This window comes from Varanus komodoensis, unplaced genomic scaffold (genome assembly GCF_004798865.1).
Source record: "Varanus komodoensis strain SLA01 unplaced genomic scaffold, ASM479886v1 scaffold1, whole genome shotgun sequence".
NCBI lineage: Eukaryota > Metazoa > Chordata > Lepidosauria > Squamata > Varanidae > Varanus > Varanus komodoensis.
In genome coordinates, this window is record NW_025335268.1 from 5,941,130 (window position 1) to 5,963,077 (window position 21,948).

The 21,948-nt window shown below is 43.5% G+C and overlaps 1 protein-coding gene and 1 long non-coding RNA gene across 6 annotated transcripts; one reads left to right on the plus strand and one right to left on the minus strand.

The window, feature by feature from the left end:
* Positions 1-5,536: 5,536 nt before the first annotated feature.
* TAF1A (TATA-box binding protein associated factor, RNA polymerase I subunit A) lies at positions 5,537-21,850 on the minus strand. 5 transcript variants are annotated; one of them, XM_044430585.1, is made up of 11 exons: positions 21,707-21,850; positions 17,017-17,138; positions 14,864-15,033; positions 14,094-14,207; positions 13,219-13,417; positions 10,787-10,917; positions 9,931-10,089; positions 9,179-9,245; positions 8,629-8,752; positions 7,272-7,432; positions 5,537-5,849 (listed from the first exon to the last, which is right to left on the minus strand). In XM_044430585.1, the coding sequence occupies exons 2-11, from the start codon at positions 17,054-17,056 to the stop codon at positions 5,731-5,733; spliced, it is 1,284 nt and encodes a 427-aa protein (XP_044286520.1). In that variant the 5' UTR covers positions 17,057-17,138; positions 21,707-21,850; the 3' UTR covers positions 5,537-5,730. The 5 variants fall into 5 exon arrangements, with proteins under 5 accessions (XP_044286520.1, XP_044286601.1, XP_044286686.1 ...); XM_044430666.1 differs by having other exon boundaries at positions 21,703-21,846; XM_044430751.1 differs by lacking the exon at positions 21,707-21,850 and adding an exon at positions 17,326-17,506.
* On the plus strand, positions 15,560-20,437 carry LOC123023802. Its single transcript, XR_006414814.1, has 2 exons — positions 15,560-15,628; positions 16,433-20,437. It is a non-coding gene; the product is annotated as an uncharacterized LOC123023802 (long non-coding RNA).
* Positions 21,851-21,948: the final 98 nt, after the last annotated feature.

Below are 21,948 nucleotides of genomic sequence, written 5' to 3' on the forward strand. Positions count from 1 at the left end.
CCTCCCCCTCCTTCTCTTTTGCAAATTGATGACCCCCCCCCACTCCTTTGAAGAGCACACAGGGATGCAAATACCTTCAGCCCCCCAATAGCACAGGCCTTCTCCTCTCAGAGACAGGGAGAGGCCAGAGAAATGATGCATAAATTATAACCACAGCAGACATTCTGTAATATCTTGTCGACAGCGATAGGAAAAGATTACTTTTCCCATTCACAAAGCTCAAGATTCCAACACTCAGCAAAACAGCCGAGAAGAAAGATGAATCATTTTCATCCATTACATACCCCTCTTAAATGACTTGTGCTTAGTCAAACAGGGATGGAGTTTGAAAGAAATAAAGCAGGATTCTTCCACACACACCCCAAATCATAAGCATGTGGACATGAAAATAAGGCTTCAATCATCAGGACTTCAGAACAAAATGCCTCCTCCTACAATAGCTTTGGACTCACAATACTTAGTACATTCATCCACATGGTAATATTTTTAAATGACCACAACAAAATACCTTTTATACTCCAGATGGAATCTGGGAAATATGCAATACTTTGCCAGAGGCTGCCCAGCAAATCTATACAATTGGGAGGAGGGTTTCAATCTTTTAAATTACATTGTTATAATTTATTTCATATTGAAATGATTTGTGCCAAATTGGGGTGCGTGCATATTCCAGCACGCACACATGTGCATGCAAACTGGGTTAAAGCAAAGGTGAGCATCCTGACAATTGGAGGGAGCAATCCTATGCCCCCCTACTAGAAAGATGTGAGGTGTCACTGGTTTGTTCAGTCACTTTCCAGTGGTCAATCAGAGAAAGCACGCAAGTCCCTGAAGGGGGAGCCAGAGAGCTATCCTTGCCCACCTCCCAGCAGATAGGAAAGGTCTCTTGCTGCTGGATGGCTTCTGAGCTTGAGCATCAACCTCAGAGAGGGTGAAGAGGGAGTCATTTTGGTGTCCTCTGAGGGAAGGAGACTAGAGAGGCCAGGATACAAGCTATCCTGAGTCATATCTAGCCTCCTTCTACCCCTCCTCTGAAGCACCTTCACAAGTTTCCTGCCTGCCTGAAGGAGACTATTTTATGGTCCCTCCTCAAGAAACCTAATTTGAACCTTGTGGACATCAAGAATTTTAGACCAGTCTCAAAATTTCTATTTCTTTGTAAGGTGAACAAGAGGGTGGTATCTCTCCAGCTCCAGGCAGACTTGAGTGATACTGATTTTATGGACCCCTTTCAAACTGGCTTCAGAGTAGGACATGGAGCTGAGACTGCTTTGGCCTCTCTATTTGGTGATCTACGACTTAAAATTCATAGGAGGAGTGTGTTCCTGTTGGTTCTGTTGGAGCACTCCGTAGACTTCAATACTATTAACCATGGTATCCTTCTGGATCATCTTAGGGAGCTGGAAATTGGAGGCACTGCTTTTGCCCTGCTTCTGTTTCTACCTCTGGGGCTGGTTCCAGATGGTGATACTTGGAAACTATTGCTCCTCTAAGAAGGAGCTGACTTGGCGAGTCTCACAGGGCTCCATTCTGTCTCCAATGCTGTTTAACATCTACATGAAGCCACTGGGAGAGGTCATCCAGATGTTATGACCTCTCTGTATGTTATCGGTATGCTGATGACACCCAGATCTACTTCTTACCATCATCTGCTGCTGCTTCTAGAGACAGCATCTCCTCTCTGAGTTAGTGCCTGAATCTGGTAATTTGCTGGGTGAGAAAAAAACAAACAATCTGCAGTTGAATCCAAACAAAACAGAGGTACTTGCTGATAAGGGTCCAAACTTAGGTTCAGTTTTCCAGCTTTTTCACCCACAGGCCTTCCAATTAATTGTGTTGTTGTTTTGTTTTGCTTTGCGTTGCTCACATGCCAATACGGCTACTTCTGTTATAGCACCACATCAATTTCCATGTTCCTTTTTGTTGGCATTCATCTTTGTCCTTATTGCCAAACTGCCAAAAGTCATCACCACCCCCACAAAGGTGTTTCAAATACTGTATTATTAATATTGTTGGTACTTTAAAAGACAAATTGGTAGGTGGCAGCTAAGCAAAAGATCTGTCAGTTGAAAACACATCACCAGCAGAGCCTGGGAACAATTTTACAATGCATATTCACGGTGTATTATTTGAAACAGAAGATTAAATTCCATTCCAAGCAAACAAGGAAACTGATCTAAACCAGGGCAGACCGTTGCTGCACCTGATTGGCAATGGCTCTCCAGAGTCCTAGCTGAGGTCTTTCTCATTACAGGTTCCTGCAGGTCCTTTTAATTGGAGACACCACTGGCAGACCCTTTTGCAGGCAAAGTGTACACTCTAACCTTGAGCTATGCTGCCTTTCTGAATTAACACTGCAGGGACAGTCTGCATCAGGTTCCGCCAACCTGGTGCTCTCCAGACTTGTTCGGGACTTCAACTTCCAGCATCTCTCAGTGAATGTGGTTGACTAAAGGATGCTGGGAGTTATAGTTCACCGCATCTGAGGGCCAAAGTTGGGAAAGGTTGGTCTATATGATAAAAGTTATGTATGGAGGCTGCCTAAAAGAGTGACCTTCTGGAATCACACTCTTCATCAACTTAATCTCCTTCTGGATCATCAGGTGATGGAACCAGTTCTCAGGACAAAGTCACTCTTTCTGTGATGGCTACCAGATGCAACAAGCACCCTGCAGAGGCTCCTGCATGTAGCCTTGAAAGAGGGGTGGGGTGACAAAGTAAAAACTAGAAGGTGCAAATTCAAGTGCCAATAGGTAGACTGAGATGTGGACAAGCTCCTCACAGAAAGAATCTTCCCCACAGAGCAGCTAGTTGCTGACTTTTCCTTGCAAAGTGAAAATATCAAAAAGGTTTGGGCATGCAAGAGTTCACAAATCCGCTTGCCAGCTCACTCCTCCTCTCCCAAGCAGGTTGACTTGACTTTACACACTTGCTACCTGCCAACCATATTTGGTGGCCTGCTCAGTGCTGCATCCTTTTTGGTTGCCCATGGCAGGCACAAGCATATCCGCTTGTCAACAGCACCAAACAGCCTGCTTCATTATTTGCCTGCCAGATGACCAAGTTGTATAAAATCACACCAAACTGTCGCTTACAACTACCCACCTTCTGGACCACTTTACTAGTGAATAATTGGCAGACTCCAACTATTCTGATGTGTTAAAATTCAGTGGGCTTTCCTTTCAGTGTGTTCCAGCCATACCTATGTGCACACTTTTCTTACTGATTAATCATATTATGTGTTTATTGCTTATAGTTTTTATGTCATTGTATTTTATGATCACCACTTTGTTACATTTGTGAGAAGGGCTGTGTAAATTTGAATAGTAAAACAAAGAAAAACTACCTGGTTTTTGTTTTCTCTCTCTTGTTGTTGGGTTCATGAATTACCTGGAACAGAAGATATTCTCTAATACGCTCTGACCTTTCATGCAGTTACTTGGAAGATTTAACAAAAACAGTTTGCATACTACAATTACTGATGTGCAAAGTGTCTCATGAAACGTTTTGCTGCTCAGACACTGAAGTCCAAAGCTTTGTTGGTATCTGCCTTGGCACTCCAAAAATGTTAATTGCTCTGTGATGCAGAAAGTATTTCAGGGTCAAACATGCCAGCAGCAACATGCAGTAGTCCTTCATTTAGTCAGAAACACGAAAAAGCCACGAGAAGGGTCAGCATCTTGAATGCTGAGATGCACTCTCTGCTGCTGCTCAGCACTGGCTAGTCTAGCCCCTTTGGTAGCAAATGTGTGATCATTTATTTATTTATTTGGGGTATTTCTAACCCGTCTGATCACTACACGACTTTGGATGGCTTAAAACAGTAATTCAATAAATACAATGGTATAAAATGTCATACTAATAACCCAAACAATAATAATAGTAATAACAGTAATAACTCACAAATGGAATAAAAACATAATTAAAATTTTAAACTTTAAAATACTGGGTAAATAAAAAGGTCTTGACCTGGTGCCAGAAAGCATATAATGTCAGCGTCAGGTGGACCTCTCTGGGGAGCACATTCCATAGCTGGGGCGCCACCGCAGAAAAAGCTCTCCTCCGGGTATTCTGTCTCCTAATCTCTGTAAGGAGGGTTCCCAGAGCAGGGCCTCTGCTGCAGATCTTAAGGGGTGGGAGGGCATGTAGGGAAAAAGATGTTCCTTCATATATCCTGGTCCCAAGCCATGATCATCAAAGGAGCCTGTTTTTATGTTGGTAGCAGCCCATTTAGCCATCACCCAGTACAGGCAACGCCTGAGGAATTCCCTCCAGCTGTAAGATACAAAAATTGGGGAATAATCGGTTTAGTGAGCCCACTAAACCTGTCAACTCGAAAAACCAAGCAGAACACGTTCTACGCTAAAAGGAAACTACTTCATGTAGTAGCAAAGATAATTCAGACAGGAGACCTTTGCTAATATGTGATCACTTCTGGAAAGACCATGGAACTCATGCTGTGGAAATTAAGAAATAAAATAATAAGGGCGTCAGAAAAAGCATCTCATTATTTTATTGGCTTTTTCTGACACCATTTTTCTTGAAAGCCATCCTGAGATGCTAGTGGTGGAAGGGGCAGAAAAGCTTTTAATAAATAAATAAAATTACCTTAAAATGGTGTAATTTATAAGAGACAAGCCAAAGTTTGATATGTGAAAGAAGCCACATTACAATTGCTTGTCTACTGTATTTTTGGTTTGAAATTTATTTAAAAAGTGAAAGATCATGTTGATTTCGAACTACAGCTGCAAACATTATGAGTAGCCCTTTGGCCTCAAGGGCTGCATCCAATTTATGCCTGCTGGGATGGGATTAGTGGGTGGGAGCCAGAGTTGGCGAGGGCCTTTCTTGCAAAGGTCCTTATCAAGACTGCTGCCCTGCACTGCTCACAGTGGTGCCCTTTACCCGTACACCAATTAATTAGCCAGGCGTTGGGGGAAGTGGGTGGCACTCCCAGGCCACACAGAAAGCAGCAGGTGGTCATGGGCCGCCCACTCCTTATCCAAGAATTCTTGTGCTTGATTCACTGACAGTATGGTTAGCTGTTCCATGGTAGATCAAGCACTAACATTTGGTCTTTTTGATGGCTTGAGAAATCTAAAAATAGGACATTCAGTCTTTTGTCCCAAATTCACAACTTAGAAGTCTACCATTTCATTACCTGTCAACACACCGAGCCAAACTTCTTATGGAGATACAATAGCCTTTGCTTCACAGACCTCAACTGCTCCATACTGGGTGGAAGAACAGGGTTGGTCAGCAGACCAACAGTGGAAGGCAGGCAGGCAGGTTTGAAAACGGTGCAAGCCACACATGCTCACAACAGACTGGTGTATACCTTTCCACCTGTTAACCATTCCTGGTTCTGGGGGCAATCAATTCTTATGCACCATCTCTTATGCACACGGAAACTCTGTTCAGGAGCATATTCAAAAGGTTTAAAATGAAGACTTAGATATATAAGCAAGAAACTTTTCCTATAAAAGCTTCAAGACTCAAGTTTTATTTTAGCAATAACTCAAAGTAGAACAATGCATTTCTTTCAAACAGATTTATTATAAAACAAGAACTCTGATAAAAAAAAGGTTCTCATTCATGTACAAAGCTTTTGTGCTGAAGTAATTATTTGCAGGAGAGATCTGTATAGAAACTGAAACCTATAAATCTATACTAATTATTTTTCCAGATTATAATTTCAAGAAGGCATTTGACTTTTGAAGTAATCAAATATCAAGCGCACAATCTCTGTGCAACCCAGCTGTGTTCTTTTATGAAGGTTTTCAGTGTTTTGAACTTTCTCTTCTTGGCTTTATAGTGTTCTTTCATGATGTACTTAAAATATTTGCAATCTAGACACACAAACACAAAAACAAAATGGCATTAGAATTACTGGATTACATATTAAATGTAAAAGAAGAAAATGCAAAGCGAGTAGGGTTCCACTGAACACAATAAGAAGACTCAGAGGGATGCACATTTGTGATTTTATACAAAAGGAGAAACAGTTTCTATTCTGTCTCTCAGACTTTTGTGCAATTGGTTTAAGCATGAACTGGTTGGAACGTCCAGTGCATTTAACTGTACACAGGCAGGACTGTCATTCCTGCTCAGAAAAGCTCTGCCCTATGAAGTGTCATTAGCAAACACACATACACCATGCTTACACTCCAGAGAAAATAATCCAGACTATCTTTTTCACAAGCTGAACAAGTTCCTATCACTGCTTCCCTCAGTGAATCCTGGGAATTGGCCTGCAGTCTCTGAGAAATCTCTCTCCCAGAGAAATCTTGGCAATTTTACAACATTGTAGTATGAAGCTTCCTTAACCTGGTTTAGCTTTGGAGTGTGGCAGCAGCTTTTCCTCAGGAAGACAGTGATCACTTGTATCAGGGGTGGGCAAATTTGCTCAACAGAAGAGCCACATACGGTAAAGGTCACATGTTTCAGAGCTGCAAGCTGCCACTCGTGGCTGGCGAGCCACAAAATAAACTCAAAGAGCTGCATGCGAGCCTTAGTTTGGCCACCCTGACATATAGCATGCTCTTTGGACATCTAGTGGCCAAATAACTTGAAATTAATTCTGCATGGGCAATGGGGCTTTGGGCAAGAGTTTCCTAAATAGGAAACCCCCGATGGGTTTTGGCAAATTGCAGACCTGAAAAAGAATTTTGTGATATGGCATGAAGGCTGCCTGGGTTTTTCTGAGTGGAGATAAAGAGGAAAGCATCCAACTGGGCACTCCACAGTATGCGGACCTCCACTGTTAGCCAGACTAACAACAGGCAACAAGTAAATCTAAGCAAGTCATCCTGTGTGAGCAAGAAGTGGACTTTGATGGCAGTTTTCTGGAAGTAAAGGGTCCTTCATATTGAAAACAGTCTCACAGGAGCTTTGGAAGTATGTGTAGTTTAAATGCTGATAAATCAGTAAGTGACAAACATTATCATTCATCCAAAGACTATGTACTGGTCTGCCAAGTTAAAGATCGCCATTTGCTGTCTGGGTGAAATAGGCCAGACTGCTAAGCATAGTCCATGCAGCTAAAAAGCATCATCATGATCAGGTTGACACCATGGAATGGTGCCCTTGAAAGGCAATTAAAGCAATTAAGGCAAATTCATAGAGGACAAGCCTACCAATGGCTGCCTGTCATAATGACAATGCACGACCTCTGGAGTGGGGGGGGGGAGGAGGAAGAGGGGGAAGCCATCATCACCATTACCGCTGCCACCTATGTACGTAACAACATTTCTAGAAAAAGAGAAAAATACCTTTTCCCAGCAGTACCCCAGCTACAAGTAACTTTTCACATGCAAGACGTTCGTTATCCTGCCAGTTTCTTTTTGCCAAATAAACACTGAAATGGAAGGCCGGCCACCAGTCCTTGCGGAAACTCCACTCTTTTTTGAGCCAGTCAAGCTGCTTGCCACAGCTGGCAAAGAGAAGAAAAGGAAAAGAGAATAAACAAGATCCAGACCCAGGGGGATGGAAGGCACAATCCTATGCATGCCTTATCAGAAGAAAATGGCCTACAGTTCCCAGCAAGGCATGCTGGGAGTCATAGGGCTTTTTTCCCCTCTAATCACAGGTAGGATCACACCCTCGATCTTGGATGCTGGCAGAGGAGGGTGGACATGATCAGAACACCGATGAGGTAGATAAAAATGTGTGTTTCTTTTCCCAAGCCTCTGCTCGGCAGCCTCCGTTTGGCTGCCTGCAGCTTCATTCTGTATTAGCAGAAAGATGTACTGTTCCAAGGCATGCCATGCAGTTCTATTTATGTTCTTGCAAGCTGGCACAAATCTGCTTTGAAACACACACAGTATAGATAAGCAACATGTATAAAATGACCAGCAGTAATCTAGAGCAGTCATAAAAAAGGTTTTGGGGGTGAGCGGGGGAATTTCATCCAACATTTACTAAAACTAAACATAAAACTGGGGTGTTCTTCTCCAGCAATTGTCCATTGGGTTCAAAGAGGTTCCACAGGGCTTGCAGTTAATAGGTTGCCTGGACACCAAAAAGCATCTATAGGTGAGCAGCTAGTGAGTCAATTCCAGATGCAGCATCATAAATCAAACCTTTTTCAAATCAAGGAGTTCTGTTTCCTTAAAAAAAAACATAGTAGGACACTGCCATCATCTCCACCAGGAAAGTCTGGTTCAGAGTTGATTGAGTTCTCACTAGTCACGCTGAAACTTCCTGTTTTGGCCTGCAAAGTCCCCAGCCATTTGTATGCAAGACCCACTAAGCTGTTAGAGCATGACTGGCTGTGCTGTTTAAAATTATTTTAAAATAAAAATACATTTTCCTCAAAAAGCGTTATTTTTCCTGCTTTTAATTCCAAAACTTTCATTACCTTATATGCAGAGTTGAAAACATTAAGAATAAACAAACAGTTGCTATAAAATAAAACAAGACAGTGTTTTGTGTCTTTGGTTTATAAGCAATCTGAAATGGATTCTAACAGCAGGAGCAAGTAAACAGAACCTTCCCCTGACATGACAGGTTTCTGTTTCAGGGGAGGTTATTGTATGAGGATGTATTCAAGCTCCCACACTCTGAAGTGGTACAGTCTGACAAAAGCTGTAACGTGCTGAGTGACCCACTGGGCCCTTGACCACTTACTTCTGCAGGATTTCTACAATCTGTTTTGCCAAAAATCTCCAAGCTTTTACATTTTCCTTCCAATCGGGATAGTCCAAAACTGCAAAAATAACCCGCAGCCGTAATTTATGTTTTCTCTTTTTTTCTGCAATGAAAACAAGAGACATGACATATGAATTAGAGGTACCAAGGTCCACTTTACTGCATATTCATACCAGATGGGTGGTACATTTCTCCTTATCCTCAAGCGGAATAATGGAGGCAACTGTGCCATCCTGGGCCGAGCAAGTACTTTGGAGCAGACCGATTGAATGCAATTGTTTAAAAGATGCAGCCCTACCCCTATCTAGAATGCATTACAGTCACTTAGTCTGCATGCAGCCAGCTGAAGCCAGCTTTGCTTTTTCTAGACAGTGTTACAGCCGGCAAACTGTAACCGAGGCTGATAAAAGTTCCTTTGCCACTGACACCACCAGCTTTCCTTTACAGCTTTGTTTTATGCAATCATGCTCAAGCATCCAGTCCTCTACTACTCTAGAACTGGGATTGGAAGGTAGTAAAAAGGTCTTACTTGACTTTTTAAGTAGGCTGTAAAATTCCAGCATCAACTCATGAGAAGGAACACGCTCATGCAAGACCTAGGAAGAGACCAGCAGTGTTCATGCACTTGGATAAACACACACGGCTCAGTGGAGGACTTAGTGCCAAAGGCTTGTGCCAGAGTGAGCTATAGCAGGAGGCAGGATGCGTCACAGATGAAGTATATGTAGGCATAACAGTTTCCCATTTTTATCTTTATAAAGTGCAATCTTTATAAAGTCTATTATTCCAATGGGTATGAGACAGACGGGCATCAAGAAAAACTCAGAAGAACTACTTCCTAGGTATAGAAGTGATCACAAAGTAACCTTTTCTCAGAGGCATGATCAGAGACCTATTCCTATCAGAAATCAATGGGACTCCTTCTGCTGTGTGGAAACTGAAGGTAGGACAACTCACTGGCATTCTGTTCAGATGTTCCAGACACTTACGATGGCTATTGCTCTGTGACTGCAGTGCAGTACTATTACTGCATTTCAGTTGACTGTTTTCTGCTTTTGGAAAAAGTGGTAAGTAAACTGTGTCTATAAACATATTTTACTTGTGCATTTTATGTGTTTGCCGAGAAAACCACTGACATTCCCCAAAGCCGCTGTACTTGCAGCACCATCCAGACAAAAGATGGCAGCAATCCTGGAATGACAGACTAGATTTGGAAAATTCACACTTGTTTTTATTGTTCTTGGTCATTTACAGCCATTAAGACAGACCTATGTCCCATACCTGGAGTACAGAAATCTTTATTTTCCTCGATTCACCCCTTCTCTTTAGGAAGTGATAGAAGAAGACATGAGCATTAGGGTTGGAAGGATATTTGGAATTATAGGCATATTCACTTAGCACTTCTTTTGCTTCTTCATACTTCTCATAGTGTTCCAGCATCTGAACGAATACAAATACGTAACCAATTATTTCAAGTGGCGAAGTGCATTTTCATCTTCAGATACTCCCCGTTTTACAACATAGTCAACACATCAAAGGCCAGTGGGGTTTAGCAGCAACAGTGTTGGACTAGCACTCAGGAGATGTGAGTTCTAGTCCCCAGATGGCCCTGAAGCTCACTGGGTACCTTTGGGCTCGTCACCTGACTCTTAGCCGAGCCTACTTCACAGGATTGTCATGAGGATAAAATGAAGTGGAGGAAGACGTTATGCAAACTACCTAGGGTTCCTTGCAGGAAAAAGAGATAAATATATAAGAAAAGTAAAGAAAAAAGAAAAGCTTCCCTTGAAAACAATTTAATTCAGCAGTCAGGAAATCAATACAAGGCGTCAGAATTAACAGTTTTAGATTATACTTCAAGCAGAAGCCAGATGGAACAAATGCCTGGATATATCACCAAACCTGTATGTATTGGATAGTTTGGATCAACCTGCCAATCCATGGTTTGGCTACTGGGTATGATGGTTGGACTTGCATGCTCCCTCCCACTCTTCCTCCCCCATTTCTGTCTCTTATCAAATGATCTGAGTCTGCTGAAAATGTTTGCCAGGCTACCAAATCTTGAACTGCCAGCAATACTCAGATCAAGAACTTAAAGAAGTGGTAAGCTAGTTGTATTGGTAAAATGGGCTCTTACATCCACATAACACATCACAAAAGGATCCCAGACTCCAGGAAATTTAATAATCTCCTTGAGGCTGCCTTTGGCCTGCCGGTATAAATGCTCCATTTCCTGCTGAACAGAAGACTCCGCATAGCTGCCTTCATCTGTGGAAAACAAGACATCCACCTCTCATGTTAGGTACAGCAGCTGAAAACTAGTCTTGGATTCAAAGCAGCTTTCCAAGCAGCCCCAAAAGGCTTAGGAACAGCAAAGAAGCAAAATATCACAGTGGTAGCTTTTTCTGCATTTGAAAAACATAACATACAAAAAAGTCATACAGGATCAGACAATGGGCCTCTTTAGCCTAGCACTTTGCTCACATGGTGACCAACCAGAGGGAAGCCCACAAGTGGGACACAAATGCGTGGCACGCTTTTGTTTGTGCTCCCAACAACTGGGAGATCTCCTGCCTCCAGATCTGGAGTTCATCGATACCCATCAGGACAAGTAACCAGGGGCATGCTTCTCCTCTGCAAAACTGTCTAAACCATCTGAATAGAGAGCCACCAACACATTGTGTGGCACCAGCTTCACAGTTTAATAATGTGCTTGTGAAGAGGAACCTTCCTTTGTCTGTCCTTAATCTCCCACCTTAATTTCCTTGGATGACTCCACTGGGTTCAATTATTACTACAACTATTATAATTGCTCCGCATTTATATCCTACCTTTTTCCTCTTGTGAGGCATCCAAGACAGCTTGCATAGCTCCATTTTGCCCTCACAACACCAGCCCTGTGTGGTAGGTTAGACTGAGAGTGAGTGACTGGACCAAAGTCACCTAGTGAGCTTCAAGGCCAAGTGGAGAGCAGGACCCACATCTCCCAGGTCCCCAGCTCAGCACTCTTGCCACCACACCACACCGGCTCTCCGAGAAGATGAGAGAGGAAGAGCAATAGCATCCTATCTACCTTCTCTGCATCATGCAAAACGTTGCACACATCTACCAGACTCACCCATTTTTCCAGAGTTAAAGAGCACCAGATATTATAACTTTTGCACTACCCCTCTGATCATTGTGGTTGTCCTTTTCTGTACCTTTCCCAATTCTGTATTTCTAGATTCTGGTCCCAAAGCAGCCATCACAGAGATTATGCATTTATCATTTATGCCAGGGCCAACCCCAGATGCTTTGCTTCTTGAAGAAGTTATTGATATCCCACTTTTTCTTCCAAGCAGCCCAAGCCAACACCTTCAGAAGAACCAGTGGTGCTTCCCCTGCAGTCACGGTACATAACTCCAAACACTGGCAAAGTTACTTAGGCACCAGAGGCAGAAAAACTGACAACTGTCTCTCCCAGATATGTTAATTAACCTACAATCAGCCATGACACCCTGAATCAGTTGCCAAGGTGGGAGGGCAGCTGTTGGTTTACGCAGCTGAAACCATGCATGGTGATTCCAACAGCTAACCCCCTGCTGCTTCCTCAGCTGAAACCATAGCAATGCCCCGGTTCATCCAGAACCAGCACTTGCTATCACAAACTTGGATAGCATAGAAACTGCCTAGTTAATATCTATTTCAGTTTTCCATCAACCCAAAAGTCTGTTTGGTACATCCAGAGAGAAGACAACAGCTGGATTTCATACCTTCCAAAGTGGAAGCTCACCAATTGTTTGCTACTCTTCTCACTGGTCCTGGGGGCAAGGAAGTCCTTGCATCACCTGGCAGAACCCAATTTGAAAGTCTGCAAACCCTCCTCCTCCATACCATCTGAAGACCCTGACAAAGGGGGTCTCAAAATCCAGTCTGGTTCCTCCCCACTCACCCTAAGCCTAACATGTTGCACAATAAGCAGATCTGAAGAATGCAAAAACTTGCACATTTTTGTCATTGACCTAATAAAGGTATGAGACTACATGGATTTTTTTCTTACGCCCAACTCAGTTGCCTTTTTGTACACTTAACCCATGGCTAAGGATTACCTACAAGCCAGGATGCAAAAATATGAAGTGTACATCTGTGCACCCTACATCTGTGCAAAGCGGCTTTGGCTTCCCTCACCTGAATACCTGCAAAGTGACAAGCGGGGCTTATTGGTCTCTCCCTAAAGTCCCTAAATGGGAATTAACTTGGCAAACCATCATGGCATGTATTTTGGAGATCTTAATTAGGCTTAAGGCAATGGACCATAGCTAAGCATTACATTTATCCCAAGCTAATAAATCTGAGCAAGATTATCAGTGAAGCAGATCAATTTTTTTTCTATCAAGTAATTTTCTTTACTAATGCTGCAAAGCATGTTTAATCAGAACTAAGTTGCACAGTGTGGAATAGGGCTTATTCCCTTATAAAATACACTTAGGATTGCAGCTTCAGTTTCAAGAACTTAATGTAAAAATCCATGGCCTTCTGCACGAGTTACCACTGCATGCAGCACTGGTGTACTCAAAGGTAGGTACCCACCAAGTTCCAGCAGGTCCGTCTTCCTTTTCAGCCACTTATAATAATCCAACAGCCCCCTGTAGCCTTGCACAAGCTTCAGCTCTTTTTCATGAACAGCAGTTTGTTCTCCATAGCGCCAACTTTCTGCCAGGACCAGGTGCTGATAGGCCTCATCCAGAAATCCGCTGCACAGGAGGTGGAAGGCATGCTCTAAAGAAACCTGTAGCCATTAGTTAAAAGCTGGCTCAAGAGCAAGCTCAAATGCAGGGCTGCACACCCCGACAGCAGCTCACTGCCAACAGCCCCTGCAACTGCTCCTCCTCGCCACTGCCGCCGCCTGCTTGATCACCTGCTGCTTGCTCTGGTAGGAGAAGCTGCAGAGGCTGTGCCTGACTTCTCAGCAGCTTTCTGCTCTCAGCAAACGAAGCGGGAGCAATGAGGAGAAAGGGGACGAGGAGCAACAGCACTTGGTGATCATGGTGGCAAGTAGGCAGAATTACTGCAGAAGAGGACCCATTCGGGGTATCTTGCCCAGGGGTCCTCCAAACACCTGGAGCTTGCAGTGTGTGCATGGTTTTCAGCTTCAGCCTGGATAAGGAACCCCGGCTTGATCTGTACAGGTGCACCAATCAGGCCTTTTGCATGTACGTGACGCTGATTTGCCCAGTGATCTATCCTTGTAATTTATGTGATTATGACTGGGTAATACATCAGTTTCCAGTGTTCTGAACACCTGTACAGCCATATGTAACAAGCTCTACTGTCATTAAAACACAAAACTGTATGTTTCCCCAGATAAGTTTCTGCATGAAACAGCAAAAACATAAATACTGCAAAACACTAAAAGAAAAAAATAGTTTCAAAGGATCCTAAGGAATCTTCGAATCTTTCCACACCTTTAAATATCTTCCAACTCCTGAATTTTTCATCCGGTCTGCAAAGTGGTTGGTCTCATCGATATTGCTCCGTGGATGTTGCTGCAAAATCTCAGTTCCTATTCTCCAGATTTCCTATTAGGAAGAAGATGTGTTCTGAATAATAATAAAGCCAATGCAGACAGCGAACTATCCATACAAACATGAGCATGAGGAGGCATTTAACAACAAGGACAGAGACACATGCTCCAACCACCAATAAAGGCTCCGTTTCCACCCATTCCCTAAATGTGTTCAATAGAACTACAGGCTGGAGAAACCAGTTCAACATATCTCCAGAGTTAGAGCATTAGTGCATCAAAGATGTTGCTCGGGGCCATTGGATGCAGAGAACCTCTCACTCCAAGGGTGGAGACAGAGCTCTGAACTCGGGGGGGGGGGGGTCCTGCCTGCTGATCCCTGCCCCTTCCTGCTGCTGCAGAAAACCCCACAGCAGCTCCCTATCCTGAGGTCACAACTCCATCAGAATGGAGGGAAGAAGGATCAGAGGCGTATCAGTGTATGGGGAGAGATCATGGACCCAGTAGACTCTCAGTGCCCATTCCCAGCACAGAGGAAGAGTTATCTAGGCTGTGAGGCCAACTACATAAACACCCTCCTTTTGGCACAAAGTGAGGCTCAAAATAAGCCTCTGCTGTACTTCCTGGCAGGGCACCTGATGCTCTGACGGCGCGGCACTCCATCATTTGGGTTTAGCCCGCAGGACTGCTTTCTTAAGCGTGTCTACTTGCCTCATGAGCTGCAAGCTGCTTTTCCCGACTGGTATTCTCCAGTGTCTCTAGATAGCTTATCATGAGCTCTGCAGCCCTCTGCCACTGTCCCTGTAAGAGGGCCTCCTGTATGCAGTTTAAGCACTCTTCTTTCACCGTCTGAAATTCCGAGGGTGTGTTATTCTTAGTTGCTGGAACAGAAGACACACGCTGATTAGCAGGTAGTGAGATGCATCTCTTCCTAGCACAATTATGGACACAGAGAGCAGTTGACAGAAAAACCCGCAAGCCCACGCCTTCCAGATTGGACATGGCACACAAGTAAATGCTTCATCAGCTTTGGACATCAATTCTTGATAACATCACGCAAATGTTCCCTCACCACCTTTTAAGACTTCTTGTAAGTACACTGTAGCCTCCATTTCTTGAATACTTTTGCTGGACTTTGGCATGTGACAAACCATTCTGTGACAACTGAAAAGCAATGAACAAGAAAACTTGTCTTTCTCCCTCCTGGTATGTGCACAAGAACTTGGAATGATTTAATTGGCAGCAGTTGTCAGCTCTCTGCATGTAACGTAATGATGGAGCAGGAAAAAATGTCACTGCAAGACCCATCATACCCTGCCAGCCTTAGCCAATGGGAATTGCAGTCCAAGAACATCTGGAGAGCCACAATCTCTTTGCCTGCTGCACAATGACAACGTATCATAACAGCAATCCTCATCTGAGTCAAATGCATATGAAAAGACTTGAGAGTTACCACTGATGTAGTCTCATCCAAACGTAAGTATGCAGGTCTTTCCTAATTAATATAAAACTGCATTCATTTTAAATAAATGTATTGGCTTTATCTATCTTATAGAACATTTTTATAAGCACTTTACAACCATGATAACAGTACAATTAAAATCACAAGAAAATCTATAATCTAAAACTAACAGACATGCCAACACGGCATGAAATATAATATCACATTGCAGGGGCTAGAATAAACAAACCTCATTGGAGGACTAAGGTAATAAAACACAAAAATACTAACATGTTTTAAAAGACTTGGAAAAAATTTAAAAGCCTGGAGGACGGGGGCACTGCTAAAACCATCTTCTTTTGAAAAAGTTTCTTGGCCAGGAAGAAAACCATTTAAAGCAAAAATGAAAAGCTATTCAATGCTAACACCTCATCTTTTGAAGTTCCCTCTACAGGACTGGCACTCAAGAATTTTATGTTAATGTCCAAGGGGAGAGTCTTATCAGTGTCTAGACAGAAACAGGTCCTACAGTTCCCAGCATGCTGCAGCCAACAGGGACTGTTTTTCTAAAAATGCCCAAAATTACAGCAGAAGATTCTGAAGGTGCCTTTTAAAAAATAATCCCATGGCAAAGCATTCTGTACTAAGTTTGCTAGGTTCTTGTCCAAGCAAACTGGCTATACCTTTAAATTAATTCATTGCCCTAGTATACTACATCCATAATGCCTTGGATGCACATGGTGCCTATGTCACCCTCTCTGGTAAACGTAACTGAAGAGATTGCAATTGCTAACTTTTGCTGCAAGTGTCCACCTTCTCCTACCTGCTGTTGTTTGCAGAACCCACAATTTGCCCCCGGCAGGCAAGGCTGCAAGCAGCCAAAGGGACATATGGAGGAACAGGATCGAAAATGCAACAGCTGTGACTTTGCTTGCAGCATTGGAAGGCCATCTTTGCACAACTACAAGATTCTGGAATGCCAACCTTCAACTGCAATCTCCTTACACCCAAGTAGCATCGCTTGGCACAGCTACCTGAGGCCTGCAGCACATCACAAAGTGTGGGTAAGGACCACAGGGCTATATTCACATTGCAGGGAGAAAACATGGACGACAGAGCACAGGCTAGGCTGGAACGCCTCTGCTTGACATGCCAGCTTTTCCACAGGCCAAAAAGGTTTCGTTTGGAACACAGGGCTCAAATGTGACATCCTCCAGCCACATTCTGAAATTACACCATGACGATACTGTTACACAATTCTCCAGGACAGACAGAATGACTCTGAGAGGTCTCCTACAGAAGATTTAGGACAAAGAAGGGCTAAACAGGTGTGTGCACCTGTTTCCATTCTTGCCAGCTCTATCATGTTACACAGAGCACTGGCAACCATTGCATTCAGCCGCGTGCACCAGTTCAGACTTACTTGGCTGGCGAAAACACAATGGGAGCAAAGGTAAATACATCCTGGGAGAACAGCACTCATTTCCTTTTCTGAGAACACATGTGGTCTTTCATCTATCAGTTCTTCAGCAATGCTATTTATTCCTGAAAAGACCAAGAGAGAGAGAAATAATTATGCTTTAAGAACAGAGATGAAATTTAGAAAGAAACAAGGGCGGGGAGATGCTGCAAATGTCATCAGCAACAACTGTAAATGGCAGCAGAAGACTAGCTGTATGCTGCCATTCAGGAATGCCTCTTTGCACAGAAGAAATTAAACAAAATAACTCACACAGGAGAGGGAAATACCACCCCACAATGTGGTGGGGAAAACTGCAAAGAACCCATTTTAAATTTAACAGGTCACATAGGCAGTTGCCAGCTGGCTCTGCTCCTGCCCCACTTCCTGAAGATAATAGAAACTTCTGCCAGTCCATTCAATGCCTCAGCTCCATTCCTGCTGAGAAGGAGCAGCAAGCTGCCCCAGAGAGACCACACTGCTCCAGAAATGCAGAAACATCTGAGCTAAGCAGCAGCAGCCAGGCTAGCGGAAGGGTGAGGATGGCAGGTCCCTTCCAGAAGAAAATGACACAACTTTCCAAATTAGGGCCTTCAGGCACAACATTCAGGGTCAGGCAATATTATAACCTATACTCAAGGAGTCAAGTATGCACTGTGGTTGAATGTGAGTTATCATGTTGCCTAAACCCAGTTGCGATAACAAGCAATTGTTCATTAACTATGAACATTTCAGACTTCATAACCCAACAACAAATCATGGGTTCTCTTCATGGGTTAATCATGGTTAACACACCAAATTGTTAGTGCTGCTGGGTTCAGACAACATAAGTCACATTTCAACCACAATTCGCAGTTCAACAGCAACCTATACTCAATGTTGGACTATTGCTTATCATGTTGTCTGGGCCCTGTGTCACCCATTACTCTAGGGAACAACTGGAGACCCTGGCTGGTTTTCATAAAAATCAGGATATGGTCACATCTCCCTAGGACAGCAGCCATGTGTCCCAGTGATGTAGTCCTTAGCAGCCCCTTTCCAGAAACTCCTACTGGTAGGGCGACTGTCTTATCTTGTTTTCAGATTATTTCCTGCAGTTTAGCATGTGCAACCAATTCCAACCATCACCCTTCCTGCAGAGGTTATACCAGAGAAGGGCAACCTGTGGCCCTCAAAATTTTTGACAATTCTGATCATTTCTCACCCTTGCCTATGCTAGCTAGGGCTGGTGGGAGATGTAGGCCAAAACACCTGGAGAACTGCAGGTTGTTTATCCCTGGGCTACATTCTGCTCCTCAACTTGACAGAAGCCCAGTGCCACTGCTGACAGGTGGAAAACAAAGGATCAAATTCTGCAAAACCTGACATGAAACTTGTGGGACCTACTTTATTTTTATTAGGCCCATAAGATCCATCAGTTTGGAGCCTGTTGAAAAAGAACTACCCTTAGCATTAAAGAATAGCCCAGGAATGTGTTTTGACTAGACCAATGAACCTGAACGGGACTCACATTCCTCCTGTACATAAAATTCCACTGCAAGTGTTCTTCATTTCAATTTATGGTGATGGGACGGTAGGGACAGAGGCAGGAGGAAGAAGAGTAACCTGGTTGCTACTATTGTTAAGTAAAATAGGGAGTCAGAGATCCTTGCTGATCTACTGCAAATCACCCCAAGATCAGTCAGTTCTACTTTCTGCCACCCTGAGCAAGGCACACTTTGCCTGTGAGAAGCATTACAAATCTCAACACAGAGACTTCCACAACAAATCTAGTGCACCAGACTAGAGCTGAACATTAGTTTTGCCTTTACATCTGTCCTCTGCCTCTCAAGGGATCTGGATGCTCCATTTGGTTCTGGAGACAGGTTCAAGTAACTGCTGGCATTTGAATAACTTTGGTGAGGCAGAGAAAGAAAACAACTATCACCACATATTTTTCCCAGCAGTGCATGGTCAGTTGTGCACCTAGCAGGGCCTAGTCCAGCCTTCCACAACCTAGTGTCCCCCAGATGTTTTGGACTACAACTGCCAGAACACCAGACCATTTGGTCATGCCACTTGGGACTCATGGGGAATAAAATCCAAAATGTCTGGAAGGCACCAGATCAGAATAGGCTGGCCTATGTATCACCTTTTTAAAACTGTTATAAAAGGCAAACACACCTTGAGTAAACTTCCAACCTGATAAAGAGCTCTGAAGAGTTCAGATGCTCACCTGCTATTTCATGAAACTTCAATAAACCATTGTCATCATCAACATCCCATTATGTTTATATCCTGATTTCCTCCCTCTTAATAAAGGTATCACCCTCTTACAATGTTCATATTTTGTTTCATGGGCCAACGTAGCTATGGATAAATTTTGCATACTTTCCTTATCCTCTTTCTGTGATACCACCCGATGGCATCAGAGAACTAAGTTGCCTCAACACTTCCCAACCTGCCATACAGAGAAGAAATACGCAGAGGATATAGAATCACACAAACTGCTCAACCTCCAGGTTGACTTTAATGCTGTTTTGACCCATCCCCTGAAGAGAAGTGAGAGCTATGAAAAGAAATTAATTGTGAAATCCAGGGTTTTGGTGTAGCTGTGATTAGGTAGCAGCATGGGTTCTTCCCCCAACACAGAGAGAAAGTAATATCAATAAAGGAGTTCAGGTTTGAACCCACAAAGTATGGGGTGAGGCAGGGGATAATTTTTAATTGGGTATTTTAGGATGCAATTCAATGCATGCTTAGATGGAAAGAAGTCCTACAACTTCCATCATCCCTCAGCCAGCATGATTTGCTCCATGCAAATCAATAGAGCCCAAGGCTTCTGCCTGAAACAAAATGCTAAAGTTTGGTTAGAAGCTAGCTAAGGCAAACTAATTAGATTGATCTTTGAGAGATGCTTTACAAAGAAAATTAGACAGCCTAAAGCTGCACCTTTATTTATTTGGCTGACGTTAGGACAACACGAGCAAAAGCTTTGCCATAATTTGGCTGCTAAAAGTCTGACACTATAAGAACAGTTTTAGACTTAAGATGAGTTTCCTGCTCCAATCAGGAATCCTTGTTACAAATCTTGCTTTCCATACACACCTTAAAAAGGCTAATGTCCCTGTCCTGAAAGACCTGTCCTTTGGAGGTACACTCTTAAATATGCTAACTGTTTACCTTTCTTTCTCTGTATTATCTCAACCCCTTGTTTTTGTTTTTCATTATTAATGTGTCTCTGGCATACTATGTATGTGACCCCTCCACCCCTCCTCTCAGTATATAACTGATATGTTATAAAAGCATCTTGTCCATCTTGGTTGTCCCTTCCGGGGTGCCAACATGTAGCATGTACGAGTATTTCCTGTATGTCTGAATAAACTATAAATGTTCTTTTGATTTACACCCCCAGAGGACTCCTGAAGGGTGTTTTTTCACTCCTTTCACTGATTTTCTAGGTGCACTTCAGCATGAATCTCCAGGACTGTATGTATTTCCAAGATAATGGGCAGCACCTAATCCTACGTGCATGCCAGCAGGACACACTACTAGTGCAAGGGGAGCTAGTGGTTCGAAATGCAACCCCAAATGAGCAGAAATGCTGGATACTGGAAGGGGGCAGGGCAGTGGAACAGTCCCAAGAGCCTGTCCTGATCCAGAAACAAGCATTTCAGCTAAGCTGTCTGTTATGCAGCCAGTGTGTTCCGCGGGCACAATGGACTGAGTGCCCAGCAGTGGTATGGATACTGTATATGGAAACAAATATGAGTTCTACATTGCAGAAGTAGCAGTGCCTTTACTGGACATGGAGCAGCACAGGAAACGGTTCCAAGAAATCCAACAATAGCTACAGACACCTGCCTGGACATTTTTTTCAGTCACTGGTACTAAAATCATATATTTTATATAACTTATTTGGAACATTTTCATGCAACCCTTTCTCATGTCAAATTTCAGGGAAATCAACAGCATAGAAGTTAGAATGTTACAGTGAGACAGAAGATGGTCACCCAGATTCAAGCACTCGCTCAGCTGTGAGGCTCACTGGATGACCCTGGGGCAGCTGCAATCTCTCAGCCTGTCCTACCTCACAAGGCTGTTGTGAGAATAAAATGAGGAGACAGTCATATGTCCTGCCTTGAGCAGTTGCGGCAGAAAGTATATATTATTCAGATCTTAACAGCAGGCAACCCTACTGGGCTGTATGTGCGTCTAAACACACAATCTGCAGTATGGCAAGTCTGGACTGGCAATAGTAGGACAATGTTTTGGAGGGGGGCAGTTAAAACAAGGTATCATCTGACTTCCAAAGATCAAATTCCTTTGCTAATGCCTTTCGTTTCTCAGTTGCCTAACCACTTCTGCCTAATCACAGCTAAGCAAAGGTCTTAGGTTTCTCTACTAGTTCTCACCGAATGCCTTCCCTAATCTGCTCTGATGAGAAGGACATCACTCCAAGAAAGTCTGTGTCATAATGAACTTCTCAAACCTTCCGGGAGACAAAAAAACTCATTGATGCTTTTGCCGCAACTGCGTAACAGGGTTTTTCCTTCCTGGTACGGAGATAATTGGACGGTCACGCGACCGCTTCTGTCTCCACACATAACAGCCTAGAAACGGCAGTTGCTTTGGGCATAACACTAGCTCTGGGCTGCCACGGACACCTACCTACCTGAGCTCCGGTCTTCATTCTCTCCCACTGCAACCGCTCCTGGCAGAAGGCACACGTGCTCCGGATTACAAGAGCACGACGCTTTAAAGGCCGTTTTCCTTTACGGCTAAGGCACTTTCGCAGCCACCACCATATTTGCTTAGGGCATGCCCGAAGGCTTCCTTGTACTTGTCACGTGATTATCTACGCATGCGTAAAGCGTTGCTCGCTCTCGCTCTCCCCCCACCCCACCGCCTTTTGGG